This window comes from Camelina sativa, chromosome 17 (genome assembly GCF_000633955.1).
Source record: "Camelina sativa cultivar DH55 chromosome 17, Cs, whole genome shotgun sequence".
Classification (NCBI taxonomy): Eukaryota; Viridiplantae; Streptophyta; class Magnoliopsida; order Brassicales; family Brassicaceae; genus Camelina; species Camelina sativa.
This window is the reverse complement of record NC_025701.1, coordinates 4,130,577-4,154,738: the sequence shown is the minus strand read 5'-3', so window position 1 is coordinate 4,154,738 and position 24,162 is coordinate 4,130,577. Positions and strand designations below refer to the sequence as shown.

At 35.7% G+C, this 24,162-nt stretch overlaps 4 protein-coding genes and 1 pseudogene across 5 annotated transcripts in view; 3 read left to right on the top strand and 2 right to left on the bottom strand.

Moving 5' to 3' along the window:
• The window catches only part of LOC104759138 (protein FAM135B-like), a 10,409-nt gene extending 9,178 nt beyond the window's left edge, over nucleotides 1-1,231 (top strand). For both annotated transcript variants that reach the window (XM_019239100.1, XM_010482101.2), the window contains exons 13-16: nucleotides 6-55; nucleotides 158-363; nucleotides 464-514; nucleotides 707-1,231. In XM_019239100.1, the coding sequence (XP_019094645.1) occupies nucleotides 6-55; nucleotides 158-363; nucleotides 464-514; nucleotides 707-1,009 (610 nt within the window). In that variant the 3' untranslated portion in view covers nucleotides 1,010-1,231. The remainder of the gene's footprint in view (nucleotides 1-5; nucleotides 56-157; nucleotides 364-463; nucleotides 515-706) is intronic.
• On the bottom strand, nucleotides 2,189-5,589 carry LOC104755208 (receptor-like protein kinase HAIKU2). Its single transcript, XM_010477555.2, has 2 exons — nucleotides 2,907-5,589; nucleotides 2,189-2,814 (listed from the first exon to the last, which is right to left on the bottom strand). The coding sequence occupies exons 1-2, from the start codon at nucleotides 5,458-5,460 to the stop codon at nucleotides 2,441-2,443; spliced, it is 2,928 nt and encodes a 975-aa protein (XP_010475857.1). The 5' UTR covers nucleotides 5,461-5,589; the 3' UTR covers nucleotides 2,189-2,440.
• LOC104755207 (sucrose transport protein SUC4-like) lies at nucleotides 11,552-15,202 on the bottom strand. Its single transcript, XM_010477554.2, has 6 exons — nucleotides 14,513-15,202; nucleotides 12,918-13,645; nucleotides 12,637-12,700; nucleotides 12,512-12,555; nucleotides 12,032-12,211; nucleotides 11,552-11,941 (listed from the first exon to the last, which is right to left on the bottom strand). Exons 1-5 carry the CDS (start codon nucleotides 15,051-15,053, stop codon nucleotides 12,053-12,055), a joined length of 1,536 nt encoding a protein of 511 aa, XP_010475856.1. The 5' UTR covers nucleotides 15,054-15,202; the 3' UTR covers nucleotides 11,552-11,941; nucleotides 12,032-12,052.
• LOC104755206 lies at nucleotides 18,215-19,540 on the top strand (annotated as a pseudogene).
• The window catches only part of LOC104755205 (glutamyl-tRNA reductase 2, chloroplastic), a 2,385-nt gene continuing 1,959 nt past the window's right edge, over nucleotides 23,737-24,162 (top strand). The window contains exon 1 of the mRNA XM_010477552.2: nucleotides 23,737-24,137. Within this exon, the coding sequence (XP_010475854.1) occupies nucleotides 23,903-24,137 (235 nt within the window). The 5' untranslated portion in view covers nucleotides 23,737-23,902. The remainder of the gene's footprint in view (nucleotides 24,138-24,162) is intronic.

Sequence of the window (24,162 nt, the reverse complement as noted above, 5' to 3'; positions counted from 1 at the left end):
CTGAGTTTTGTTGGACATTCAATCGGTAACGTCATCATCAGAGCTGCAATAGCTGGTATGTTCCTAGAATCTCTCTCAGACAATAACTAAAATGAATTTTTTAGCTGGGTACTACTGGTGTTTATCATTCTCAGCGACTTCTTATATTTTGTTGCAGATAGTTTGATGGATCCATACAGGAAGTATTTTCATACTTATCTATCACTTTCGGGTCCACATTTGGGTTATCTATACAGTTCAAATTCCTTGTTTAATTCTGGACTTTGGCTCCTGAAGAAGTTAAAGAGTACTCAGGTTATTCATCAGCTTACACTCACAGATGATCCTGATCTCCAGAATACTTTCATTTACAAGCTCTGCAAGGTAGCGAAAAGTCTTTAACATTTCATCAAGGTTTTGTACCATTAGTTACAAACAGACCTTTGTTCTGTGGTTCTAATGTCGGTTTTGAAAATTTTTTCAGCAAAAGACTTTGGGCAGTTTCAAAAATATAATTCTGCTGTCTTCCCCTCAGGTACATTCCATTATACTTTTGGAATATGATAGTAATTAATCTGAATGATCTCTGGTTCTGTAAACTTTACCAATACAAAATTGTAGAGACAAGGATATTTTGATCATAAATGCAAAAATCTTGGTTCATTTGATTCTAAGTTGCGACGAATTTTTTATTTTGTACTTAGGAGTCTTGTTTTTGCTATGACAGGATGGGTATGTTCCATATCACTCAGCCAGGATCGAATCTTGCCAACCAGCTTCTTTCGACAACTCAAAGAAAGGAGTTGCTTTCTTGGAGATGCTTAATAACTGCATGGATCAAATACGTGGTCCGTCCCCAGAAACTCCGCACCACCAGAGAGTGTTCATGCGCTGCGATGTCAACTTCGACACAACCTTGTATGGTCGTAACCTGAACTCATTCATCGGCCGCGCTGCTCACATTGAATTCTTGGAGTCTGATATCTTTGCAAGATTCATAATGTGGTCATTCCAAGATCTATTCCGCTGACAAATCTTGATTATGCAGAAAATTTTTTCAGGTAGAAAAAGATACAAAAGAAACTGTTGTATATTAGTAGGAGAAATCGGAAGAAGTTATTAATTGTATGTAACCTCAAACTGGTTGTACGGTTTTGACTTTTTTGCGCTTGTATCGTTTAAGCTATGAGACGCATTAGAATGGTTTAGTCCGGACCGGCGGTTCGTAATAGATAGTGAATTGGTTTGGTTCTATGGCTACGCACGATTAATTTGTCCAAAAAACACATCAAGATTTATGATGGCTTAACCGGTGGGATCTGGCTTTTAGCCCAATGAAGGTGATAAGTCTTACAAAATCAAGTTCAAACACTAACAAGACTGGGCCATTTAGTGGGGTTTTGGTCCACCACACATTATCTAACTAATTACTAATGCATGTTTTTTTAGTGTTTTCTCTCTAGTCAATTGCATCATGTGGAAAACAATTTGATTTACTTTAATCATATGTTGTGACTTGTGAGTGTGCTATCAATCATTGGCTTTGGATTGAATTGCAAACCAAGGGAAGAAAAAGATGGGGGAAGACAGCTTTCAGTATGTTAAATACTGAAATAAAAGTTGTAAGATTAGTCTTCTGGCAAGGTGTTAGACTGTTAGGTACCACCATATAACAAATGGTTCATTATCAATTTTTTATTTTAGTTTTGTAACTAATAATGCAAATTATGAAAGATGTTTTCCAGCAAATATAATAGAGATAAGTTGTTAACTCATCAAGTGCCCAGCAGATTTAGAACTACAGTACAAATTTTAACGTTCGAAACAATGCAGATCAGAAGCATTACTGTCTGCTTGTGAAGAGTGAAGAAAAGTATACACTTCTCTTTTATTATGTTGGTCAAAGTCGGCAACTACAAAAAGTTTTATATTGAGCACACGTACCACATGTTGACCAACTTTTGTACTATATCACAAGGGAGGATATTATTCTTTGATTTATATGTAGCCTCGCTTACGATAATAAATTTGTCACTTCATCACATCACACCAAGTATCCAATTTGGTTTTGATTTCGTTTGAGATTTTTTTTTTTTCTTTTTGGTTTGAGAATGGCTTACAAAATAAAAAGAATCGAGTAGGACATATGTATGTGCGAGACTGCGAGTGCACCTATGTCGGAATATGCACTTGTTTTAGCAAAGTATAGTGCATAAATACCATAAATTTCACATTATAGTTGTTGACTGACATTGATTAACTAATTTCGAAAACCTTAAAACCAAAATTCTACAATTACAAGACATAGTTTACATCTGATCATTACATTACCTATGATTTCTTCATTAACCTGGAGTACTGGACTCACATTCTCCATCTAAACTCTTTACGTCTTCGTAATAAAGTTTCATAGTTACCAAAACAGACCCCAAAAAGAGAGAGATTTTTGGTTCATCAATCATCAACTTATTTCTTTGATCTTGACATCACTCTCTTTGCTTATCACAATCCCCATCAACCTGCACGGTTCAGCATCCTCGATCATCTGAACCACGCTCCTCATCGTCGGTCTTAGTCCAGGTAGTCTCGCGGTACAGAGGATCGCTATCCTTAGCAACTTGATCGCGTCTTCTTTATACATTTCTCCTAACTTCTTGTCCACAATCTCCATCACACTCTCTTTGCTCTTTAGATTGTTGCTCACCCAGTCCACTATGTCTTTGCTCTCTCCATACTCTGCCTCTATTGGTTTTTTCCCTGTCACCAGCTCCATTAACACTACCCCGAAGCTATATACATCGCATTTCTCAGTTACTTTTGACGCGTATCCATACTCTGCAACAAGAATTTTTATATGTTAATATGTAACATCAAAATGTAAAGACCATGATAAGCTGATGATATAAGAGTTAGGTCTCTTTATTTACCTGGAGCTATGTAGCCATAGGTTCCCGCAACAACATGGGTGGAATCTGGACCACCATTGCTGGCCTGAAGAATCTTGGCAAGACCGAAATCTGCTATCCTAGGTTTCAAGAACTCATCTAGCAATATATTACTTGACTTAACGTCACGGTGAATCACCGGTTTCTCATACCCATGATGCAAGTACTCAAGCCCTTTCGCTGCACCAAGAGCAATATCATACCGTGTTTCCCAACCGAGATTGGACTTCTTGCAAGAGTGAAGCATGTCCCATAAGCTCCCATTAGGCAAATACTCATACACCAGCAAGCTCGAGTCATCGCTCGTGATACTACAATAGAGTTTCACCACGTTTAAGTGCCGTATAGAGCTTAACGTTTGCACCTCTGTTTCAAACTCTTTCGATCTTCCTTCCCGTTCAGTGAGAATCGGCATAGCACTGCTGAAATTTTTCTGAGTATTACTACTACACCGAATATGTTTGACCGCAACTTCTTTGCCATCACCAAGTACTACTCTGTACACATCGCCACAACCTCCTCTACCGATCAAATTCTCTTCTTTGATTGAATCAATGATATCATCTTCGGTGAAACTCATCCTTCGGAACGACTTTATACTCCAAGATTCATGTTTAAGCGAACGACCTTGCTTCTTCTCACTTTTCTTGAGGTACAAGAAAAACACAAGAGACGCAAGCAAGATCAGTGAGCCGAAAACTATACACAGCACGAATACGCGAGTGTCTCCATGCGATCTTGAAGGACTTATGCAACGGTTAAACGATTCGATCGTCATGCTGCATAGTCCAGGATTGCCGTTGAAGCTTTCCTTATATGATGACAAACTCTGAGGGATACGACCTGATAATCTGTTGTTAGACAGATCAAGAAGGCTAAGCCTTAGAGACGACAAACTCTCAGGGATCATCCCAGAGAGCTTATTGTCCGAAAGATTCAAAGCGTTGAGCGTCGGAAGAGATCCAAGCCTGTGCGGGATTTCGCCGGATAACGAGTTTTGAGCCATGTTCATTTCGCTGAGCATCGAACATGATCCGATAGAGTCAGGTATCTCACCGGAGAAGCTATTCCCCTGCATCTTGAGACTGCTAAGTCCCTTGAGTTTCCCTATCGAGTTTGGAATCTTCCCGGAGAAGAGATTATTATTAAGCTCAACCTTGGTTAGAGACACTGTGTCACCAATCTCCTCAGGCAGTTCATCAGACAACTTGTTGAACCCTAGATACAACGCTCCAAGCATTTTACCGTTCTTTATATCAGCAGTGATTGGACCTTCGAAGTTGTTCATAGCTATATCGATGATCTCTAGCTTCGGTAAGCCCCAAAGCCCCGCGGGAACAGTTCCGTTGAGGGAGTTGTCGCTAACTCTGAACCGTTGCATAGTCAAACAGTTAGCGTACGTGTCAGGTATAGAGCCAGTGAGATTGTTCTGTAAGAGAAGCAGAGCTTTCATCTTCCCGTTCTTGCACATATCAGGAGGGATCGGTCCGGTTAAGTAATTCTCAGACGCGTCGATGAAATCAAAATCAGAAAACGAACCGAGTCCTTGAGGTAACGAACCGGTTAGCTTGTTGGTATAGAGAGAGAGGTTAACAAGATCCTTGAACTCGCCGAACTCGGGAGGAATCTCACCGGAGAATTCGTTTTCGAACATCTGAAGAGAAACGAGATTAGTCAAAGACCTTAGCTCCGATAAGTCGCCGTGTAAAAGATTCGTGGAAGCATCCAAGCGAGTCAGGTTCTTCAAGTTTCCTAAACCGGTAGGGAGTTTTCCGGTTAAGGAGTTGTTGTAAAGCTCTAACTGTCGGAGATTAATAAGCTTCGTGATCTCCGTCGGAATCTCGCCGGTTAATTCGCTATCGGAAATCTCCAAATTCATAAGCTCCGTCAAATCCCCGATCGCCGGCGGGATTTTTCCGGCGATGCTGCAGTTCGACAAGTAGAGCGACGAGAGTTTGGTGAGAGAAACAATCTCCAACGGAAACTCCGACGTCGTATCGAACGGATTGTCACCGATGCTTAAAACGACGAGACTCGTCGCGTTTCGTAGCGATCTCCACGGGAACTCGCCGGAGAAGGCGCTGTTGTTTAGGTAAAGAAACTGTAACTGATTCAGAGATGAGAACTCAGGGAAAGCACCGGAGAACAGATTGTTACCGAGATCCAAGTACTTGAGATTCTCGCAGTTTTTGAAATCGCTCGGAGGTATGATTCCGGTTAGTGAGTTGAATCCGAGTGAGAGCTTCTCGAGGGTATGAATCTCGCAGACGGAATCGAACGGGAAGTTTCCTGATAAGCCTTGATGAGAGAGATTAATCTCTGAAACGTTGCCGTTTGAATTACAGGTTATTCCGGTGAAGCGACATGGACCGGTAACGGAGTTGAGATTCCAGGAATCGAAGACGGAGAGGTTTGAATCGGAGAATGATGATTTGAGTTTGAGTAAGAGTTGGAGATCGTCTGAAGAAACGTAGGAGGAGAAAAGAGAGAAGATGAGGAAGGAGAAGATGTTGAAGTTCCGCGACGACGGAGACATGTCGGTGACGGTGGTTTTGAGTTAATCGGAAACTTGTTTTTTTTTGTCTTTAATTCACATCGGAGTGATTTGGTTAAGAGAGAGAGAGGTTTGATAATGGCGGGCGCTTTGAACAAAGGCAAAGTGTTTCATCTTATCTGCTGCCATTAAATAAATAATTTGAAAAAATTTGGCTTACCTTTGTAAATTGTATAAAATCACACTCACTTTATTTGTTTTTTTAATTATATTATTGCGTCATTATTTTATAATACAACGCTGATCGGCTGATGTAATAAATGTATTCGAACAAAGAAAAAACTATAGCTAGTTGAATAATATTTTGTTTTATTTAAAAGGGACCCTTGATATAAACTATACTATATAGTTTTCTAATTATACAGTAAAATATGTGTGGAATATTTTAGGAGCGTTTTTGATTGGTACTTTACTTGATTGATAGTTGTTGATACTTGTTTTTATGTAGCGTTTTTTAATTTATTTTTAGACCATATCCTATAAAATAATTTTTGAAAATGAATATGTAGAATTCGTAAGAAAATGCACATACGAATATTGAAACCATGTTCCTATCCATAGAGTATGGACTAAGTAGCTAGGACTAAGCACACCAACAAAAAAAAACGTTATTGTGTTATAGATTATTTTAAGCTATTGACCTAACAAGAGATACCTTACTTATATTAGTGTTATTGTACCTTATTCAATCTTCATGTTGACGCAACGGAAACTTGAACAAACTTAATTTAAAACATTATACGAAAAAAACATAGTTGAGTCTATAGAACCAAGAAACCAAACCAGATTAAACCAACAAGTCAAGATCATAGTATTATTTTGTAGTTTGCCCACACAAAAAAAAAAAAAGTACTATTATTTTGTAATATATAGACAATTTCGTCTATATATGAGATTCGCGTCTTTTGGTTTGTGGAATCTTCGGTTTGCTACGGATTTCGTACGCTGATCTATAAAGCTTGCAAGATCGTTTTGAGTCTTTCTTCATGTAGTCTTGTATTATGATTAACGCAAATTATATATCTATGTGTTTTGTACTCAAATCACTTTTGTAATGAATAGTATCTTTGAAAAAATTCACTCTCGTATTAGAATTATTAACATAGGATCAAACAAATTTAATTCTGGTTTTTCTCTCGAATAAGCTAAGTGACATCCAAAAACAAAAGTGTGTAGCATGCAGTGAGCTTTAATCAAAATCTATTTTTCTTAATTTACTTAAGATAATCGTCTTTTTATGAGACTACACTATATGGTAGGTTAAGTAGAAGCCCTGTTTTAACCTAGCACTGATTACATCCCGTAAAATCGTTAGGTCCACCCTCTCTGCTTCGATTAATGATTAATCTCCGCCTAACATCGATTATCCGATTATACATGTCTAGTCCGATTATTTTCCGCTTAATTTTGTGTATACCAATTTTTTTTTAGAACCAAATAAAAATCAAACATAAATATTTTTGTTATTTAGATATTTAAATTAAGAGATTATGATGTTTTACAATAACTAATATATAACTTTTAACAAAAATCATAAAATTTTCTTTTAAAATGATGTTTTTAATGTGTTTACCATAATTTTTATGGCAATACTATAGTTTTATATTTTATTTGATATTTTTTTTAATATAAACAGAATTATACATATATTTAGTACAATACATTTTTATTTTATTGTTAATTTAATAAAATAACCCTAAAACTAGTCTTTGATTAATCCCCGTTTAATCTCCAATTTTCTCGTTAGGCGCTAAACCCACCTCGACTGCCCAACTAACGCACAATTTCTAAAACAGATGGTAGAAGTAGACTTTTTATTATGCAGCGCTATTTTTTGTACTATATACTACTACTATTTTTGTACACGTCCGTGGTAAGTATTAATAAATAAAATACTACTGCTGCTGAATGATTGTGTATATGAGAGGGACTTATAATTACGAACAATACTTTGTCACCCCTACGAGTGAATATCTCTATTCATCCTCTTATAAAATAAGAAAATAAAATTTATATATATTATTATAAAATTAAAAATTTTAACCGCTTTTTAATAAATTCAAACCAACATATATAAAATTTAAACTTTAACCATTTCATTTGTGAACCCAAACCGACATATAATTTCGTTCTAATTGTGAAATCTAAATCTTAACATTTTATTTGTAAACCCAAACCGACATATATTTTCTTTCTACTTGTAAAATCTAAACCCTAATCATCTCATTTATAAACCCAAACCAATATATAATTTTATTTTAATTGTGAAATCTAAATCCTAACCACATCATTTGTAAACCCAAACCGACATATAATTTCATTTTAATTGTGAAATCTAAACTCCAACCACATCATTTGTAAACCCAAACCGACATATAATTTTATTTTAATTTTATAAATCTAAACCATCCAATATTTAACTTTCCTTCATTAAAAATATACAGAATTTGTTTTTTTAATTTGATTTGCTTTTTAATTTAATTTTGATTTACTTTTTAAATGAAATATTAGATGGAAGATTTTGATTGGCTGAGAGAATAGGGGGTGAATGGAGAGGTGAACCTAAATATTTTTCTATAATTACATTTTAATGTTCCCTTCCAATTTTCAAATTTTGCTTACAATTCTTTGAGCTGCATGTTATCAACGCATCACATGTCATACATGTGTTGAACACTCTTGCTTGAACACTCTTGCTTTTTTATGCCACACGAGTTGCAACTTGCTACTTAACTAGAAAGTAGTTAAATGTCTTAACTCGTAACTTAAAACAAATGACTTTTCTGGAAAGAACATTTCATTGTAAATTTTTTGTTTTGGTTACCGATATGTGTGAGTACACATTAGGTATGCAGTAATATACATTTTTTTTTTTTTTTCGTCTGAAGGATTTGATTTTCATTGATAATATCCAAGGTAAATTACAAACAGCCGGCAAGGGAAAATATTCCTTCCAGAGACTTAAGCCGGCAAGTAAGAGAACACTCCTGGAGGCTAATACCAAACAAGGTAAAACTAAAGGAAAAAAACCCAGACAAAGAAACATCCATTCAACTACTTTCCGGAACAGATTCCAGAAATCCAAAAACAAAAACATAAAACCTTAATCTTTGAAATTAAAACCAGATCTGAGACAAAAAAACACACAAACGGGTTATAATACAAGATTCTCCTTTACCTAGAGTTAAAACGTGCCATGCGTCCTCTTTATGTTGCTCCATATGAACTACCAGAGACGGTAAAACCACAAACAAAGCCAGTAATATACATATATATCAACTATAGAAATAGAACTAATGATTAAAATTCTGCCGCTCCATAATTGCCATGTTCAAATTTGTTTGCGGACTCTTTTTCAGTGGACTCTCTTTTTCCGACATAAAACAATAGAAAAAGAAATATAATTAGAGTTTTCATTTATTTTATTTCTGTGAATTTGTTGCGAGTATTCATTTGTCATATTCAGATTAGGTGGAGACATTAATAATTGATTCCACGCCAGAAGACACTAGCTAGCTAGTGAGTCCAACAAAAAACATGTATTTTTCAAACCTTTGAAAATTATTTAGTAAGGAAAACATTTATTTGCTAGCGTTCGCCTTTGCTAGTATTGTAGAATTTATATGATCAAGTGACGTATAACTAGATATATAATATATAGATGTTCTTTATTAAGCGTAAGACTATAGTTATAAACTTATAATAGTAGTTGCTTGCTCTTAATTATAGTCTTAGGCTAGACACTAAAAGAGCCTACAATAGAATATACTAGCTGGCTTAGGGGTTCCCTATAATATTAACATGCGCAATCACAAATTAATCTAAGCAAAAAACATTATTGACGTAAATGTGAACGTATGCATGGATCATTGTTTGAAACAAAGATTGAAGAAGCATAACAGAATTTAAACTGGAAAGAAAGTAACCACAAATTTTCAACTCTATAAGAGTTTGACCTTTATTAAGAGTTTTTAACTGTACCGTAACTATGTCAAAAGAAACCGTAAGTCCGTAACTATACGAATCTTTTTTATGGTCAAATGAATTATAACTCGAATCTTTTTGAGTCTTCACATTTTACTCGTCAAAAAGCGTTCGAAGCTTCATGGAAAAAGAGGGCAGAAAAATAAAGTTAAGATGAAATAAGTTGTCCAATAATTGAAGCCTAAGAAAAGACAATATAAATTTTTGTGAATGATAGGGCAAGTGCATGCACATGAAGATAAAATCTACTTATCAACCAAACACAGGGTGGACTTCACTTTAAAACTCTTCTTTTTGTGATATGAAAAATCTTGAAAGATAAAAGCTAAATGTTTTGTTTCATACAAAAAGGTAATTACTTTATCTTTTTTAGCTAAAGCTAAAAAAGGCTAATTAAAGGGACAAAAAAAACTCCCACTTATGTAAAAATACGAAGGCGACAAAGGATGAATCAAATGGCCAACTGTGAATGCTTTCAACAACCCAATTGTTTATTTTTTAACAATATATATATACAAAACAATCTAGAAATAACATAAAGTGGAGATTCATCTTTCTTTCTTCGTCAGGTGGATTTTATCACATTTTAGAATAACAAATAGTATCAAAATTAAAATGGGGTTTTAATTTTCTACGTATCCAAAAATGTACTTAAGGCTCTCATTTTAATTGATATATTAAATTTTGCAAAATTAATTACAATTATGCTTATGCAATTGAACCACATGAACTTCTGCTTCTCACGTGACTGTCGATGAATCAATCTTGAAGCTACTAAACTAGTTTCGCTTCAAGACTATAGGAGAGTACTAACTGAAACTCCTTTGAACCACATGATCAATATTTAAATAGTATGCTGAGAACGTTTCTAGATTAAATAATAGAGAAGGATTAAAACAAGATTAGGATAGGAAAAGACTTCAAAATAATCATAATCAAAAGAAAAATTAGAAAAGATCGATCGTAGTGAAACGAGAGACTCTACCTCGAATCTATTGATTAAAAATGATAGATTTTTGTCATTCGTCTAGAAGCATGGAGGTGTGAAAGCCGCCCTAATTGACTTTGAATAAGAGGTTCTTCAATATGAGTCGGTGAGTGACACCACGTTTTTTTGTCCTTGTTTATATCACTGATATGAGATAAGCCCTGGCCTCTCCGAATCCAACAGATGTTGAGGTCCCTTGTGCTCCCACACGTGTATTCTACTATTCTTTTTCTTCTTGTTATTATTACTTTTTGGCATTACACCATAAGTACTGTTGTAATATTTTATCTAACCAAAGTTTAAGTTTTAATTATGACTAGTTTTTTTCAGTTTTCTGGTTTAAGGTTATATGTTCAAAATTGAACTCTTCGGATTTATATGTTCGAAAGCAGACTCTTCTAAACATTTTTGCGAAGTCTACTTTAATCGAATACATACATATCATGCTAAGATTTTTAATTTCTTACAAATTATATCGAATATTTAAAATATTGTATTAGCTAATATTATGTTAAACCACCTAAAAATCACAACTTGAGACTCAAATATCTATCAATATTCAAACTGATATTTAATTCACGAAGAATCTCATCCATTTTTAGTATTAGATATATTTCTCGAAAAATAATATATATACTGATAAATTTGCAAAATTTGTAAGATCGTGAGTTTTCTGTTTTTCTAGTCGAAAAAAAGTCATTTCACATAACTTAATATACAGGGTTTAATTGTCAAAAATCAAAAAAATCAAAAACACTCACATCAAAAGAGGCTTTGAAAGAAACTACTAAGCAGTAACCAAAAGTCCAAAGGAAACATTTGGAAGATAGCTAGCTAGATTAGAGAATATTAGGCCCAGTAGGAGTAGTAGCAAATCCAAGATTTCTTTTTGAAAGGGATGTTTGAGATTGAAATTAGTGATATGCGGTTGAGCTTAGTTTTATGCATGTAGTGATTCTCAGTACCAGCTGAAGCTAATTATAGAGAGCTACAACCGTAATTAAGCAAAGAGACTACTCAGCTACGAAATAATGATTCCTTTCTACTTTTACTACACAGAGTATGCAAAGTTTTTGGATCTCAGGTTTCTTTATCAAAGTATATGTAAAGAAAATGGAACTTTATAACAGTTACAGGACCGATAAATTCATTGGCCTTTACAAACTCTCCGTTGCACACAAGTTTTTACATTAATTTACAACAAAGAAACAGAGAAGAAGATCCCGCGTAGGGACTTCCACGAGAAGGAGAGGTGTATATATATCTCACAAACTGAATGATGGTGTTATTATTTCACTGGTAACTTCTATGGCTTTTTCGTGGCCACAAGGATCATAATCCCAAAGTAGAGGGGGATTAGGTCCTAGTCGCTGCAAATAAGTTAGTCACACGAGAAGCCATTGCATGAATTCGACAAGGATCACAGTAAGTGGTCCATCTCCCTGCCAATTTCCAGCACTCCCCCTTTTGCGTTCGTCGCTTCAAACTCATCTGTATTTTGCAATAACCGCTTTTTATAAAGAAGTGACAACTTTTAAGTGTTTACTTACTTCTGTATAAGAATAGTAATGATTATTATACCTTATAACAAAAGAGAGGTTGTTATGGGAGAGGGATGGGCTTCTGAATCCTTGTTCGCGGAAGAGCCAAGATGGCTACAATTCCGCCAATGAAACCTGCAGCTGCTCCTACTGCAAGCGCAGGTGAATTCCCACCTCCAAACAGTTGATCCCATGGGCCACTGCCAACAGATATAATTACCTGCATACACATAATGATTGAACAACAGAAGATGAGTTTAATGCCATTACAAGCACAGGGAAGGAATGCACCAATTGACAAATATAGAGAAAGTAACAGTGTCCTTTCATCACCGGCCATAAGGCCCATAAATAAAACAATGAATAGACTACTAACGAAGCAAACCAAGCTGCTTTCACTTATGATTGTGGACTCCCTTTGTAGGATTTCTTGATGATCGAGACAGACACATATAAACAAGAATACAAATTGACATGCAGCATCTTATAATGCAAAAAAGGATGGTTGAACAACGCTTACCTGTGGGATAACTATAGCCAAATTAAGGACCCCCAAAGATAAACCTGCAACAATAGAAATTTTATAAGAAACACCACTCATTTGTAAAGTAAAAGCAGTGAGCATAGTATTAAAAGTATGCACACCTTGACCGAGGCCCAAGGATTCAATACGTATGGAAATCAAGGCATATGGGACACTATAAGTTATCTGCAGAAGCGTAACAATGGCATTAGTTACAGCATAAGCATAAATAAACTCTACCATGTTGTTACAGAGGATCAGGAGATACATCAAAGTAATAGTATCATGATATCTCCAGCTTGGCAATAGCCAAAAGGCATCAAAATATAAGATTAGCTGCAAACTATAAATTCTTTGTTTGGCACTGTATGTAACATGAAAGCAGAATTTCAAGAGTACTTACTGCCAATGGAATGCCCAGAACTGTAAAGATTAAGAGAGCAGCAAATACGATGCTGGCAGGTGGTTGTTCATGGCCAATGTAGCCAATGTGTGATGCAACAAATGAAGTGATAATCATTCCAAGAAAGCAAACAGCCATAATGATATTTGATATTCCCCAAACAAAACCAGCGCCCCACTTTCTGCAAAGTTTCTCCATAAGCACCGAAGTGATTCCAAGAACAACAGAATTCAACATCAAACCAAGTGCACCCATACTGACTCCAGCACTATAAGAAGTACCTATGTTCGGTTCACCGCCATAGATCTCTCGACCCATCCAATCAGTATCAAACAAAATAAATGGAAACCAACCAATCCATGTCAATGCTGTAACAAGCAAGATTATCCAAACATTTCCTGGAAAATATCTGAAAGTTCCTAATATTTCAGAAATAAAAGCTTCGTCTGTTCCACTAGTTTGCCCATGTGCTTCAGAAGCCAATGAAGCAAGAGGTACCTCATGAGCCGCTGTGATGCTTAGGATCGTAGTTATTGCAATAAAGACGACATCTATGTAGAAGGCCGACTTGAGATTGGCACATTCCACATTGCATGCAACAGTCTTTGTGAAAGTGAAGATCTTGTACCAACCATTATATGATCCAGTAGCATAACCAAGAATATTTCCAATAGCCATAAAGAGAGAGAAGTAGCCATTTGCTACTCGAGTTCTGCGATTATCATTTTCTGAAAAAGAAAAGATTGGACAAGAGTTAAATCACAACAGACTTTTCATACATGATGATATCAGATGACTTAACAAAGCAATCACCAAAATAGTCGTGCTTCCACAAGCAAGGTTGCCCAAAAGAAGATTGGAATTTTTTATGGCAAGTCTTAAGTACATGCAAAATCTCAAACGCTGGCATATATACTTTCTTACAGGGCTATCTATTAGAAATTATAAGTTGAAAACACTAACTCAAACGTGCGAATATAACTGAAATACCTAATAGAAACCTGAAAAATTATCGGATGCTCGAGCTACATGCATAAATGCTAACTGTGGAGAAACTAAAAGAGATACACAGATGAGTATTAAGCAGCTTCTTAATTCATTAACCACCCCAAACGCTCAAATATGCAGAGATCCAAGAAGTGAATCCATTCACTATATGTACACCCTAATCTAAGATTAGCTTCACTAGAATTTACACGAGAACTCACCAAACGTGTTCAAATCCTAAGTCCTAACACCCCTACATCCGGACAACTTCATCAAACTGTGGTCTTCCTAAGCTAAAAGTCTCAAATTTTGAAAAGAAATCAGAGTCCCACACTCAATCTAGGATTCAAAGAAGTGAAAAAAAACAAAAAAAAAAAACAAACAAACAAAGTTTATGTGACTCAAGATAAGCCACCGACAAAGAAACATAGAAGGACAGACAAATTGGTAATTAAAACATACCCAATTGTGTCTAAAAAACCACAAATTTGTACACTTTCATGTTTTGCATGTGAGTACACACGAGAACCCCCAAATTCACGAGGGTTTGAAATCATTTCAAAACACGAGAAATTGAAAGAGCCCCAACCAAAGTAAGAAACTTTTACCAGTAAGATCAGCGAGGAGAGCACGACAAGGACCTTGAGTCATGTTATTAGCAACATCAAGAATCCAAAACCCTAAAACAAAAGCCACAATCGCTCTAGGCCTAATCTCCCCTTCCGTATCCCCAAATGCCCATCCTATATCCGCCGCGTGACCTATAACCAAAACAGAGACAGCAATCGCCGCAGCTCCGGCGACAATAAAGGGTCTCCGGCGACCGTACTTGCTAGTACACCTGTCGCTGCTATGCCCAACGAGCGGTTGAACGAACAAGCCAGAGAGAGGACCGCAGAGCCAAATCACACTAGCCCAAGCGTGTGGGATACCTAGCTCCTGGACGTAAGGCGTGAGCAGAGAAAGCTGAAGCGCCCACCCGAATTGAATCCCGCACGCGACGGAAGCCACACGGAGAAGCACACGCTTCGATACTTTTGATCGAGGAGGAGGAGGAGGTACAGCAACGGGACGAGAAGAAGGTCGAGGTACTGGTGGACGGTTGCGAGTGGCTTTGTGGCGGCGATCTTGATCGGAAGTAGTAGCCATTTTTTTAGAAGCTTTTCACCACCGTTCTAACAACACTACTGATTCGTGTGGCTTTGAGAGAAAGTACAATGATGGCAAAGACGAAGATGTTGTAAGACTACCATTGGACTCCTGTGTGGTCTATTTTGAGAATCTTTTACTTTTTTTTTATAAAAAAACTTGAGTGCGTTGTTTTAAAGTGTTTTAAATTGTTGGGGACTTTTCTGTAAATTTTCAAAACAGTCGGCACGTAAAAAGAGGTTACATATAGTGGAAGGTTTTGTTTCTGTATGGATAAAAAATACGGTTTTCATTTTCGATGAAATCATTAGTCGTCACTTTCTGTTGGATCACGGGGAAAAGTAGTTTCACACACGTAAGCTTTTTTTGAAGAGAGACGTCGAGAAAACTAAAAAATCAATATGCAAATTTGCTGTCTTAAGAATTCTTTGTAATTGATGTAAAGAAAGACGAGAGAGAGAGTAATAATAATGCAAAAGGAATTATTTGTTTTGCTTTGGAGAAGTGTGTATTACACAAGGAATGATTTTGTTTATTTATGATTTATAAACGAAGTACAATAATGCATGCATAAATAATCCCCACTACAATTTAATGTATTTAATGCAATATTCGTGGTTGTTATTCGAATAGTCGAATCTATGATGTAAGCTTTCTCATTCTTCCAAGTAGTTCCAAATAATGTTACATAGCTTTAAATAGTATAGAGACTACATTTTCAAAAAATAACTAATACACGTAACTTAATTTTATTGAACCGAAACCAGCTAATAAAGTTAAGACGGATTTCGGGTCCATTTTTAGAAAAAGATGGATTTTGGGGGTCTAAAAAGATTGAGCTCGAGATGAAAAAGACAATAGTTATTGTTTTGTTAATCAAGTGGCCAATGTGAGCCTTAACATATGGCAGGGAAGGGTGCTAACTTTTCTATGTATAAGAACTAGAACCATCCCCATCCCCATCCCCACTTTAAAGTAGCATCTTTTTTTTTATGATTACTATTTAGGCCTAATCATGTATTAGCTTTTACTTAAGTATTATAACTTTTTAATCAAGGAAGCGGACAACATTTTCTTAAATAGGTGCTAAATAGGGTAGGTTAACCTGTCTTTGTGTTGTTCAGTCTTTTGTTTCTAGCAATCAAATATTTTGCCAGTTAATTGGGTTGGAATGGTCGGATAGTAGTAACATCTTTTGTTCCCTTTTTTCATGGCTTTTTCGTAGTTGCATCGGCCGACTCATATTTTCTCAGCTGTATTCCGCATGAATGATGATTGTAGCGGTTTGGAAAATTGGACAACGTACCTTCCTTTTCGTTCAATCCCTTAACCAAACAAGGTGAAGGATATATAACGTGATTGAAGAATCTGTAATTTAGGCCCAATAGTTGTCTCGTGGATTTAACCCAAATAGGAAAACAAAAACAACCCAAATAAGGGAAACAAAAACATAGACATGAAGGCCTGTTTCTATTCTCAATGATTATTTATATTCACAGAACCGCCATAGAGAGAAACCAAAAAAAAAAAAAAAAAAGAATGGAAAAAACGAGAGAGAGTAGAAGGCCGCAAAAGAAACACGGTCAGTGACGAAAACGTGGCCGCGTAAGCTACGAGTTCAAAAAGGATCCGCGTCCGTGCGTCGCATAGTCAACAACAAGTGCCACCTCCATCTTTCTGCTTCTTTTTTTTCTTCTTTCCAAAAAGTGTTTTCTCAGTTGTCTCTTCTCTTCTTTTCGTCTATATTTACATGTAAACTTTCATGTAATACTTATTTATAATTGTTTAGAAAAATAGGAATTTTTTTTTTGTCGTAGAAAACAAAACGCTCCAGTCACTAAACTATAAGAAATTATATAATTTATCATTTTATGAACACATATATAAAGTCTGAAAGAGGATATTTAGGAGTTTACAAACGTGTATATTTTATATTCATAGTTTAGTGGGGGTTATTGGTTTGAGATTTGAATAGAGTTTTAAAATTTTTAAATGTTATGTAGAATCTGTTGTTATTAGATCAAGATTTTGTTAAACTCTGTTAAAGTTTAGTGTTATTAGTTTGTGATTTATAAAAAGTCGTTTAAAATCTTAACAAATCTGGGTTATTGGATTCAGACTTTTATAAAGTCATTAAAAGTTTTGTGTTATTCAATTAAAACAAAAGAATTTAGGATTGTTAATGAGTTCAATTATTATGTTATTAGTTCATGATTTTAGACACTTTCTTAACAAAATAAAGTTATGGAAAATATCATAAAAATACAAGGATTGTTTGGAGGACTTTACAAGATTTTAGAAAACTAATCAACAAAACTCTCTAACAATCTTTAACAATCTTTCATTTATTCATTTTTAATGATTTTGTTGAACTTTTCAAAAATCTCAAACCAATACCACTCCCTAAATCTTTAATTCTTTATATTTATCTTTAAAATAAAAATAAAAATCAGTATCCATTATTTGAGTGGTGATTGAGAAATATAGTTTGCTCTACGGCTCTAACCCCGAGATTGATGTAGAGCATTGAGCAAGATCTTTTCGAAAGAGGTGTGGGACAAAAGGACAACTTGAAAAAAGAAACTTATAAATTAATTATTAATGTGGGAATTTTTCTTAGTAAAGAAGAAAAGATGGCGCGCGGCATAACTGGAGCATTTACGAACCGTTGGTCTCTTATTTTTCTTAAGGATGCACATGTTTCTTTTGCTTACATATGTCGTCTTCTATATATGACGTGTGCCTTTCTNTTTTTTTTTTTTTTTTTTTTTTTTTTTTTTTTTATGCCTTTCTTACTTTACTTACATGTGTTGGCCCTTTTCAGATACTAACTGTATACAGTATACTTTTGGTGTTTCCATAACACTCAGACGCCATCCTGACATAATTTCCAGATAGTTTCAACAAAAAAATATGTTTGGAACTTGTTAAAAAGTTTTTTTTTTTTTTTTTAAGTTAATCTACGTAGAAAATATCAGAAACCATTGAAAATTTATTTGATTAGTCACTTAACATTCTTCAACTTATTTTGGTGTTTACCTTTTTTTCCGTTGACTTATTTATAATATAGACACTTCATTTTTTTCTGTGGTTTTTTATTTATTGATTTCAATGGTATTATTAAGGAAAAGATACCCAAGTTGTCAAAATAATAATAATAATAAAAAAATACCCAACTTAATTCCAAATCCATACTTAAATTACAGTAAATGATGACGAAAAGACACAACACACTTCACTCCCACAAGACAAAAGTCACAAAACTCCAATTGGCCCCGCCGACACAATCGTTGATGGACCGACATATTCATAAATTAATTCCCAAAAAAAAGATTTTTCTTTGGTCAAGCAAGCTCCTAACGAAAGAGAGAAGTATATATATATAAATCACCAATTGTACACTGTACAACAACTCAGTACAAGCACGTCTCTCTCACTTCACCACACTTACTTAGTGACTACTCCATCCATGTCAAACACTGTAAGCAGCTCACATCAAAGCTTCACAAGCTTCGCTAATGGTTGGTTAATCCGTCACAGGTATTTCGTCGAACAGCTTATGCGCTTCTTCTTCCTCAGATGAAACTAACTCAATCACTCTCGAGAAAGAACAACAATCTCTAGTGACACAGTTCCTATCTCACTGTCTTCAATACTACCAAGAGAAATACGCCGCCGTTTCAATCGCCGGAGACAACGTATTCACTTTCTTCTGCCCACCGTGGTTCAGCTCCTACGCTAAACTCATTCTCTGGATCGGCGATTTCAAGCCTTCTTTGATCTTCAAACTCACAGACGCCTCCGTGGACGACCTCACGAGCCACCAGCGAGACCGGATCTCGTGTCTCCGGTCGGAGACAAGGAGGAAAGAGAGGGAAGTGATGAGAGACTTCGCGCTCGTGCAGCAGAGCGTGGCGGATCCGCCGGTGATGCTCGCGGCGAGGAGAGTAGGGGTGGTGGGAATGGTGGACGGAGAAGAATCTGATTTGGAGGAGGCGATGGAGGTGCTGAAATCGGGGATGGCGGCGGCGATGAACAACGCTGATCAGCTAAGGTGTTCGACGGTGGGGAAAGTGGTGGAGATACTTACTCCGTCGCAAGCGATTAAAGTGTTGAGAACAATCGGAGAGCTTCACCTCCGTCTCAGAGAATTGAATGTGGTGGAGAGAGACTAATTTGCTTCTTCAACGACAATACAATGGTGGAGTCACTAATTTTTTTGTTGTGAGTTGGGCCTCTGTCTGTTTTGGATTTGGAAACATCCACTTGAGCCTAAGAATTTTTATTTCCTTTTTGATCTTAAAATATTTGAAAAATTCGGCATTGTTGAATGATAATGTTTTTGTTTGTTTGTTTGTTGGGTTTGTTTCTTCCTTTTAGCCCCTAAGGGCATGTTTATCAGGGGTTGTAAGGGGGTTGTAAGATTGTTGGTGTATTAAAATTAAATCAAAAGAAAAGAAAATAAAGAAGAGGCTCTCTTATATAACATACTGAAATCGATCATAAGAGACTGGTATGTGTCTATTTTTCATTGGTCAAGAGAATAATAGAAAAAGAATTTTTTTTTTTTGCCCGATTAATCTTTCTCTCTTTCTCTCTTTTTTCCCGATCAATTTCTCTCTCTCTCCCGATCAAAGTTGATCCCAGAAAGGAAGATCTGCTTTAATCGGAGGTTATAGAATCAGTGAAGTCCATGGTCGGAGGCTATTTGAATCGGCGGAGATCTTATCCGAGGCGACTGTAGCGGCGGCGATTTGAATCGTCGTAGAGATTGTATCGGAGGCGATTTGAAGGAATAGGCGATTCAATCGGAAGAGATTGGATTAATTCGATTGAGAGGGTTAGTTTCTCAGTACAAGAGTATGATTTCAATTGGGAAGATAGATCTGTGTATTGGTGAGAATATGTTTTGATTTTTTCTTTCGTTTCTGTTTGTAAAATTCACGAAAGTGGTTGTTCGTACTGCGACTGGGTTTGTAGTGATGGGATTCGTTGGCTTCTTTGTGAAGCTCATCTTTATTCCAATCAACAACATCATTGTCGGCGCTACTTAGGTAAACAAATCTTCGATTTTTGTTTGTGAGTGATAATGATGATGATGATTTGTGCATTGATCATTCTTGGTGTAGACTATAGATGTCATTTGTTTATGTGATATGATATAAATTCAAGATCTTTAGTCTGAAGCATTTCAAGTTGATTGAGAAATTGGTAAAAGATAGATAGAAACTTTAGTTGTTTGGTTGCAGACGTGTGTATGATGATTCTAGAATCTGATCATGGTTGAATGCTTTGGGGAATGTATTCTGCTGTTATAGAATCGATTGAAACAGATCTAGCTAGCCTCTGCTGTTAGTCTTGGAAAAATATCACGTACGTACATTCACAGTTTGGTATTGCTTTTGGTGAAGTACCCTCTGATTTTGGCAACAGGATGTTGTATGTTCCTCACAAGACACAATTACATGTTTTGCATGTCCCTAAAGAAATGTTCGTTGAAATGATTAGTCAAAGGCATAAGCAGAAGAAGGGGAAGTAAATCTTGGAAATTCAAGTTCAAGAACAGGTTTCTTCAGAGAGCGAGCTCGGAGTAACAATAGTTGCCTTGGGCTCTTGGTAGAAAATGTAATTCTGACACCTAAGAACAGGGCTGTTGCAGGGGTGTGTCCCAGAGAGTGGCTCAGCTTGTTCAAACCTTGCTTTGAATATGTTAAATAACTGGTAGAAGTCACGCAAGTAAAATCTCTATATGAATTGATGATTGATGCAAATCCATTGAGGAGAAATATGATTCAGGGAACTATAAAGTTTCAGTTTTCCAAGCAATCGCATTTCAAGTTCAACTATAAGCAGTGTATACATTCTTTTGGGATGGAATCATTGAACTGAGACTGATGCACGTCGGCAAAATACATTGTTTTGTACTGATGCGGGGATAAACTTTAACATAGGGTTCATTCAACACACACCAAGTAACAAATAAAACATACGATGATCATAACATAAACTTTTGTTTTGTTTTAAAGTTTGAAGACAAACTAATCCGAGGTCCTCCCGCTCAAAGCCTCCCCCAAGGTCACAAGTATTGCCAAACGCGCATTCAACTGGGCTTCAGTTCTTTCAAGAGATTGTTTTTTCTTGTTGGCCAAGAGAGAAACATCATAGGCAACATGTATCAAATTATGTTTTGTATGTTTAAAAATTAATTAAAATGCAATATTTTTTTAATTTTATAAAATCTTAAATGTTTACACATTTATACCATTTCTATTCTATTTAAAATTTTAAAATTTTAAAAAATATTATTTTCAAAAATAAGAGACCCAAAATAAGAACCTACCAATAAAAGAGAAAATTTTATCTAAGAGATCATGGGTTCTTATATTCCAAACAGTACACAATTAATTTATAAAAAATTTAAGAACTCCCCTTATATGAACCCCCAATAAACTTGCTCTAATCTCTTTCTCTCATCAGTCATCACATATTAGTTTTCATCAGTTATTTTTGTAAGTTTTAACAATAGACAAAAAGTCAGAAATACTAGCTTTCAAAATCCTACGTAGGTTATGATGTGGTGGCCATGTCATTTACAAGTACTTGCTTACACGTAACGAAAATCTTTGTTGGTTAGTTATGTGTTTAGATCACTCCAAAGGTTTTGGTTTGACAAAAACAGTGTTATCAAAATTCAAGACCAATCAAAATAACACTTAGTTTTAATGTTTCGTGTAGAGTTTGAAGTATTCTTTAGAGCATTTTATGGAAATGTATTAAGAGAGGTGAGAAAAAAGTCGTTGATGTATTTCACCAGACAGAGGCTGAATCTCATAAGCCTTTCTGCCTCTGTCTAAAGACTAATGAATGTTTTAAGCCGTGGGTACCTGCCATCAAACGGAAAAAAAACCAATCCAATCTCTTTTTTTTTTTTGTCTGAAAAATTATATTAAGCCGTGGGTAGAAAGAGGATTGGTTTTTTTTTAAAACTCATCAAGTCTTTTTCTAAAGACTGATTGATGGTAGTTTTAAAGCCGTAGGTACAATATTGATCTTTAGACCAGTAAACTCAAACCAATTCAAAGTGTTGTTGTTGAAAATAAGCTTACAATAACGTTTCAGGTAATGCAATAAACGATCTAAAAAATGCATGATAAAAACTTTAAAATATGTAGCACTTACGTCTACAACCACACATCAACTTATACTATACAAGCTAAAATTTCTGAAATAAGACTAAACCTAAAACATAACTGATTTTGTAAACAAACACAGCCTCAAGAAAAGTAAAAAATCAAACAGTTCACTAGATTATACTTAATGCAAAAAAAAAAAACTGAAAAACACAAATAAATAACAACAAATCCAAACCAATGAACCACAAAACTAAAAGAAAAACCAAATTTACATAAAAAAAATAAATAATATACAAAACAACCCTAAATGAAATCTTATTCTAACTCCAGTGAGTAGCACGGGTAAGACTAGTTAATTAGAAACGCTGGTGGAAAATTCAATTCAGAGAACGATAATAATACTTTTTACTTACTTAGGAACAAATTAAAATACTCGCTAGTAAATATGTACACATATTTGGTTCGATACGTGTGTTTACTCATTACTACTTATCACCTTTTCTTTGTTTGGTCCGCACTATCTGATTTAGCACAGAGCCCAATACAATATTGAGCCGGGCCTGCTTATGATGTGGTGGCCATGTCATTTACAAGTATTTGCTTACATGCGCTGACATGTTATTTGGTTCTATACGTGTGTTACTCATTATTAATCAAAATTCCTATCACTTTTTGTTTGTTTGGTTCAGCACTGTCTGATTTTTTTTTTTTTCTTTTTTTTTTTTAGTTCTGCAAATCGAATACACAAAAGTAGTAATATATGTCTCACAAAAGTAGTTCTGATTTATACAAGTCTCACAATTTCAAAGGACGTTAGGCCATGGCGTTGACTTTAAGAGGCTTCCTAGACATTGCCCAATGCCAGCTGAAGGAGTAAAAGTCAGCTTTAATGGGCTCTTTTTTTTCTTTAAGCCTATGGGAAAATAAACAAACAATGTGCATAATTTTGTCAACACAAACAGATCTGCTCTGTAATCCAAGAAGAACGGATTGAATTCTTCTAATCCATGTCTAGTTTAGATAATAGTTTTCCACAAGTCTGTTATCCAAACCGTGGGTTTGAATCGTTCGTTCCAAATATACAGAAACATAGCGCTGAGCCGCTGATCCTAATCCACAATACAGTACTAGAGAAACAAACGAAGAAAAAGAACAATGATGCAGCATAACGTTATGTCAAATGCATCAAATTACTCAAGAGGTTAAGAAATAATAAACAAAAACTTGTTGGTTGTTGCCTCATTTTCTTCTTCTTCACGTCATGGATTCTCCTAAATAGAAGCTAAACCTCTCAGATTATTCAATTTCATTTTGTTATACAAAAGTTTGAAGTAAAAAAGTTTGGCGTGAAAGTGGTGGATAAATAAAAAACGTGTTCAACACCCGCCGAGCCGATTTATAGATTCCGTTTTCACATATACAATCATGTTTTTTTTGTTTGGGGTCAATGGTATTGAATTGACCCGTTCTTAAGAAAAACCCGCTTAACCCGACCCGGATCCACCTGCTCCTTTCATGTTTTTCAACCAAACCATTTTTAATTTTTTCTCATATTTTTTTGTCAAACTCTCATCATCATCTCATTATATCCCCTCTTTGTCTTCTCTCTCGATTCCTCCCTACCTAATCTCTTCTAGGGTTTGGGTTTCTGGACGACGAAGGGGGGGTGTTTTGTGTAAATTCGAGAAAATTGAGATTTCTATAAACTCGGAATCTATGGCGGTTTCTAGCGCCTTTGCTGTTACCCCGAAGAAGCTGGAGAATTTGTTATCGAATCAACTTAACCCATCATCTTCTCCGGCGCCGTTGGGTGTAATCGGGATTCGTGATCTTCCCATGAACAATAATAGAACAAAGCGAGGTCTGATCCAGAGAGCCCGTTGCGAGATTTCCACTTCTAAATCAGCCAGCCTCTCTGCTCTTGAACTTCTCAAGTCTTCTTCTATTGACCGTACGTTCTCTCTCTCTTCGAACCC